Below are 5,775 nucleotides of genomic sequence, written 5' to 3'. Positions count from 1 at the left end.
TCCCTCCCCCTCCCCCTCCCTCTCCCCTTCTCCTTTTCTTTTCCTGCTCTGCTTATCCCTCTCAACCTCTGCGGGCAGAACTTATTTTGTGTCCTCTGGAGAGGCTGGGCAGAATGTGACACTTTTGTGGGCCTGCGTGTCCTCAATGGCATCATTTCTGCTGCTCTGGGGTCATCCTCCACGATCACTCTGGCAATGGGATTGTTCAGTCCTTGGTCAGGACTTCAAGCTCCTATCAGGTGGACTACCCTTTCTCTAACTGTGCTTTGTTCTCTTTTGAGACAGGGTGTCATGTCGGCCCGCTGTAGCTTGCGCCCACTATGTGGCAAGCATGACCTTGGTCTCCTTATCCTCCTCCCTCTGCTCCTAAGCCCTGGCATTGTAAGCATGTGGCAGCATGTCTCGTGTGCTGCAGAGCAGCCGCAGGGCTTCACACATGCTAGGGAAGCTAATTTTTTATTTTTAAATGTTCCCTTCACTTGCTCTGGCATCTCCTGGAATATGCTAGCACATACTGAACCTCCTGAACCAATCTTCTAGTTGTTGTTGCCTTAAAATCTGGTTTCAACTCTTGTGCACATCCCCTTTTCTTTACATTGTGCTTCCTGGGGCGTTTATTTAATCTCATCTCCAGGCACTTGCTGTGTTTCTACCAGAGCCCAGGAATTAATGCTATCATCATTGTCATCGGCGTCATCATCATCTTCCTCTTCACATTTTGTAGATGTATTTGTCTTATGTGTATGAGTTTTTGCCTGCATATATGTATATGTATCACATGAGTGCCTAGTGCCAAGGGAGGTCAAAGATGGCACTGGGTCCTCTGGAATTGGAGTTAAACATGGTTGTAAGCTGTCATGTGGATGCTGGGAGCTGAATTTGGGTCCTCCAGAGGAGGAGCAGTGCTCTAGCCCTACTGTGCGTTTCTTAAAGTTGGTATCTGTTTTTTCCTTCTGGCTTTCCTGCACGCTTGCTGAGGCCTCTCCTGCGGGCTGAGTGCAGGCTGGTTCCCCATTCATCAGGAGATCCCATCATATCCAGACCTCATGGGTGTCGCTGGGCACCCACTGGCCACTCTGTATCGGGTTGGTCCCAGGGAACACCTGTGTAGTCTGTTTGTCAGGAGAGTAAGGAAGGCTCTTCCTGCCTTGACAGGGGCAGCCTATCCGGCTGGGGGGAAAGCAGAGGCTTTGTGACAGAGACAGCTGGATAGCCATGGAGTCATGGCTCCCTTTCCAGGTCCCTAGGACCCCAGGACCTGCTCACCTGGGTGACAGGTCCTTTCCAGAGCTCAGGCAGGCATTGCATGGTCATTGTCACCACACCTGACTCCCCAGGAAGGTCAGGTTCTGCTGGGTGGGACAGTGGAGACAGTGGTGACTGCCTAGGGACATTCTTTCAGCTCTTACCTACTGTCCCCAGGTTTGCATATGTTTTTTAACTTTTGTATTAGTTCTTTGAAAATTTTGTCCATCATGTTTCATCATATTTTCTCCCTCTTCTGATTCTCCCCAGATCCACACCCCCGACCCACCTAACTGTGTGCCCCCCCCCCAAATCTCATTAAGACCAATTTGTGCTTCCCAAATAGTTGTGGATGTATGGCTCACTGAGGCATGGTGGATTGGCCAGGGGCTACACTATCACTTGGGGGCAGACCCCTAGGGCATCCTCCCTCATACACCTTGCCAATAGCCTCTCTGCTAGGAATGGGATTTGGAACCAAATTCGTGCTAGGATTCGGCCTAGGTTTGCATTCTTGTGTTCCGGGGTTCTATGGGATAAATCTTACAACTAACTGGCTCTCTCTCTCGCTCTCTCTCTCTCTCTCTCTCTCTCTCTCTCTCTGTAGGCTCTTAATACTATATCTCCAGGGACTTTCTTCTTATAAAACTTTGCTGGCTTCAGTATGTGCTAGGATTCAGGCTCAGTTATTATGCCAAAGGTCAGATATCAGTGACTGAAAACCAGGGGTGTGGCTTCTTGGGGGAAGCCAGAGCCCAATGCTGCAGACTCCCTGCAAGTGTGACTGGGCATCCACGGTTTTCACCTCAAAGCTGTCTTGCCTCCACTGTGCCTGTCCAGAAGAGTAGCTCCGTTTGTTTGTTTGTTTGTTTGTTTGTTTGTTTGTTTGTTTTCTGCTGTGGAGAGTTGTGATTAATCTGGCTGCAAATGTGAAGCACGGACTTGGAAGGTTCCATCTCATGATGGGCTTGAGGCCAGGGTCTACTTTTGTCTATCTGGATAGAATAGACATGGAGCCGCAGACAGGCTGTCAGAAAAGCCTAGTCTTGAGCCAATGCCACACTGACCCGGAACTAGGCAATGGTGGAGTCATGGGCACCCAGATACCACTATCACAAAACCTCTGCTTGCTTCCAGCAGCTTCCTGTCAGCACGGGAAGGGCTTCTGCTCTCTGCTTCTCTCATTAAGCAGGGACACTGAGGCACAGGGTGGATGCTGATGATGTCAATCACTATAGAGGGATGAGGTTTAACTTCAGGAGTCTGGGGGAAGAGTTTAGGGGCACTATCTGCTCTGTGTAGGAGCTCAGGGACATGGTCATATGGATCCCTGTGGATTTGGCACAGAGTTCTCTTTCTAGGCAACAGCAATGAGCCCTTTCCAAACAGCTCCCTTTCAGCCAGCACAGGGCTTCAGCCCACCATCTGGGTGTGAGGCCTTAAACAATGACTCCATAGACTCACGGAGCAGACCAGTTCTAGACCTGATGCCCGTCCCTGTCCTCAAAGGCCCTAAGTTATCATGGTCATCCCATTATGTCTGGTGCAGCTGAGGGCTCATAATGTGGCCAGGCTATTTTTCTGGAGCTGCCCCCTGCACTCACTACAGACACCGTACAGATGAACCACATGGTTAGAGGATATCTACTCTGCAGTGGTATAGAGGATTCCCTTCCATTAATGACACATTCCCAAACAGGCAGCAGGTACTCACGGTTTCCAGGTCCTGGTTGGCTGTCTTAATGTCTTGCATTGGGTTTGTACCCAGGAAACTCCGAGTGCGGATCTGCTGTGTGTGCCGCTTTATCTTGCCCTCCAGCTCTGCTAATGGCGAGGCACTGGAACACAGAGCCTACTGTTTGGATGCTGGCCTTAGGCTAGACGTGCCCATTGCAGCCAGAGAGAAAACGCTTTTCCCCCCGAAGTCCACTAGCCCTCCCGAGGCACCAGGTGGCTATGGCATGGCTCCTTGCCTTCCCCTAGAGATGCTGGGCTTGAGGCAACGTCTTTATCCACACAGCCACTATACTTAAACACCCTCCAGTTGGGGCTGGAGAGCAAGCTCAGAGGTTAAGAGCACTGTGGCTCTTACATAGGAACTAGGTTCAGTTCCCAGCACCCTCGTGGTGACTAACAACTACCAGTAACTCAGTTACAAAACATATGACACCCTCTTCTGGTCTCCTCAGGCACTATTCACACATGGTACACAGACACACGTGCAGGCAGAACACCCATACACATAAACATAAATCCCTCAAGTCCGCGTGTGGCCGTGGGTAGCAAGGAGCTGGTTCTATGCATGTGGAGAACAGCATTTCTTGGGTAAAACAGATTTACCAGATTTACTGAACCGTTAGACAGAGCAGAATGTTTCATTGACCTGAGAGTTTTAAACACATCTCTACCTCTTTTAACTGTGGCTCTAAGGTTGCTATTTCTTGACTGTAAATGCCATGATTTAGAATGGCAGAAAGAGGCCAGGAACTTCTCTGGCTAAATGCAGGGAACCCCTTCCCATCCCATCCTGCACACTTAGCTCTCTGCCACCTGCGCTGGATGCTGCAATGCTTCTACAGGGTCCCAGTGGCTTGGCTCAGATCTCTCCCATCCCCAGTTGGTCTTTTATTGGTTGGTATCTAGCTTCCCCAAAGCTGTCCTGAGCTACAGATGGGTCTGCCAACTGGCCAATTGACATGCCACTATCCCTGTTAGTAGCCTAGTGTCCACCTGGACAGAGGCTCTAATACTAGGACGTCAAATCCTAAGGTACCATGAACTGGCCTTCTCATGGGTTTTCCTGTCTTTCTTTTGGCAGAAGCTATACCCAACATACCACTATGGGACGGTTAGGGGTAGTCCTGAGGGATGAAAGGTCAGGGATGGGGGTGAGACAAGCGCTCAGGCACTGGAATAGCTGGGGCAGGACTGGGGGTGGGGCTACAGGAGTACCCCTGCAGGGGGGTCTTCTAAGACTTCCTGATCATCTGGTAGGGTGATAGAACTCCAAGGGCAGGGACCATGTCTTTCCAGATTGCTCACTGTGCTGACTGCTCACTTAAGGCTGGACACTCAGAGGCACTGAGCTGGGGAGCCCAGAATACACAACTGTCACCAACCTTATTTCTATAGTCCTTTGTGCTGTCCCCTCTCTGTTGGGCTTCACTTTCCCAAATGGACTCACTGGCATTTTCTCATAGTCTGTCACATCTGTGGCAAAGGGAATCTTCGATGCCATCTAAAAGAAACCACAGCAGGGTATTCCCAACAATGGACGAGGAGGCTGCTCTTCCCTCAGGCCCACTTGCCAGGCTCGTGAGCTTTCCCTCCACCCTGCTAGGCCACCCAGGGTCTACACAGAGGAGGGGACATTCTTTACCAACATCCCCATATCACTCAGAGGCCCCAACAGCACAGGTTGGAGTACAAGCAGTGTTGATCAAGGAACGCTGGTATGCTCAAGGTTGCTAGAGCTGACCCAGGGTACCCTGAGAGTCTGTCGCATGACAGAAGACACACAGCTAACCCAAGTCATTCATACAGGTGTGAATTCGTTTTAAAATCACAAAGCTTCAAGCTAATACATAAGTGCTGATACAAACTGAGTATACCAAGTACAGGCCTTAAACTTGGCCAGTCTGCATGCAGGATAGTGTTGCTGGCCATGGATCTACATATCACACACACACACACACACACACACACACACACACACACACACATATCCCGGCCCTCAAGGCCAAGTAGTGCTAGATCTTTCAACAGCGTTCTCAGTGGGTTTCCAGGACATTCCACAGCCCTTTTGCCATGTTGCCACAGTGGCCCTCGTCTCTGATTTCACTGAACTGTGGGAACAGGGCATGGGGAGACAGGCCCAGCCCACAGCAGCGACTTCTGTGCTCTCTGTAATGTTAAGGGTTACTTGGAGTCATGAAAACAGCCCACTCCTTACAGCCCCTCTAGGCACACCTCTTATTTCTAGACAGCCTGATGACACTCAAGCTTTATGGCCACCCATACCCTATTTGGCCTTCCTTACCCACTGTAGTCCATGGAGACACTGGACTGACAGCAACCCTGCCTTCTGCCCTACAGCCTGGGTCACCTTGTCTCCTGACTGCTGTGGTCTTTCTCCAGGGCCTCTCTACTCCCAAGTCACAGACAGATCAAATCCAGGCTAGTCTCCAAATTCTCCTCTGACTATGACCCAAGAGATCTCCTGCTGTTTCCAGCTTCTCACTCATACCTACCCAGTGCCCTTACCTTCTATGCTCTGCTCAGTCTCAAGAGTCAAGCAAGGCTCAGCCCTAATCCTGGCTCCTTCAGGACCTGAGCTGTTCTGTTCACTCAATATTGGAGGCAAGGGAACTTCTTGTTTGGTTTTGGACCCTGGGACAAGAGACTAAGGTGCATATTTTACACATCAAAGAAGACATGACCTCCAGGTTTTCCCTGCATCCCTCAGTCCCTACCTGGCATACCCTGCCCCCAACTCTGGGCTCTCTCTCCTCTCCCTCTCCTCTCCTCTCT

At 50.5% G+C, this 5,775-nt stretch overlaps 1 protein-coding gene across 4 annotated transcripts in view; it reads right to left on the bottom strand.

Moving 5' to 3' along the window:
* Lrrc27 (leucine rich repeat containing 27) overlaps positions 1–5,775 on the bottom strand; it is a 31,509-nt gene that overhangs the window by 1,756 nt on the left and 23,978 nt on the right. For 3 of the 4 annotated variants that reach the window (XM_021167927.1, XM_021167926.2, XM_021167929.2), the window contains exons 9-10: positions 4,365–4,483; positions 2,960–3,083 (exon numbers count right to left, since the gene is read on the bottom strand). In XM_021167927.1, coding sequence (XP_021023586.1) covers positions 2,960–3,083; positions 4,365–4,483 — 243 coding nt within the window. Of the gene's footprint in view, positions 1–1,290; positions 1,350–2,959; positions 3,084–4,364; positions 4,484–5,775 lie in introns of those variants that run through there. The other variant, XM_021167930.2, reaches the window with a different exon arrangement.

Source organism: Mus caroli, chromosome 7 (genome assembly GCF_900094665.2).
Source record: "Mus caroli chromosome 7, CAROLI_EIJ_v1.1, whole genome shotgun sequence".
NCBI classification, from domain to species: Eukaryota; Metazoa; Chordata; class Mammalia; order Rodentia; family Muridae; genus Mus; species Mus caroli.
Note: the sequence above shows the minus strand (reverse complement) of the source record. Positions and strands in the feature narration are given on the sequence as shown.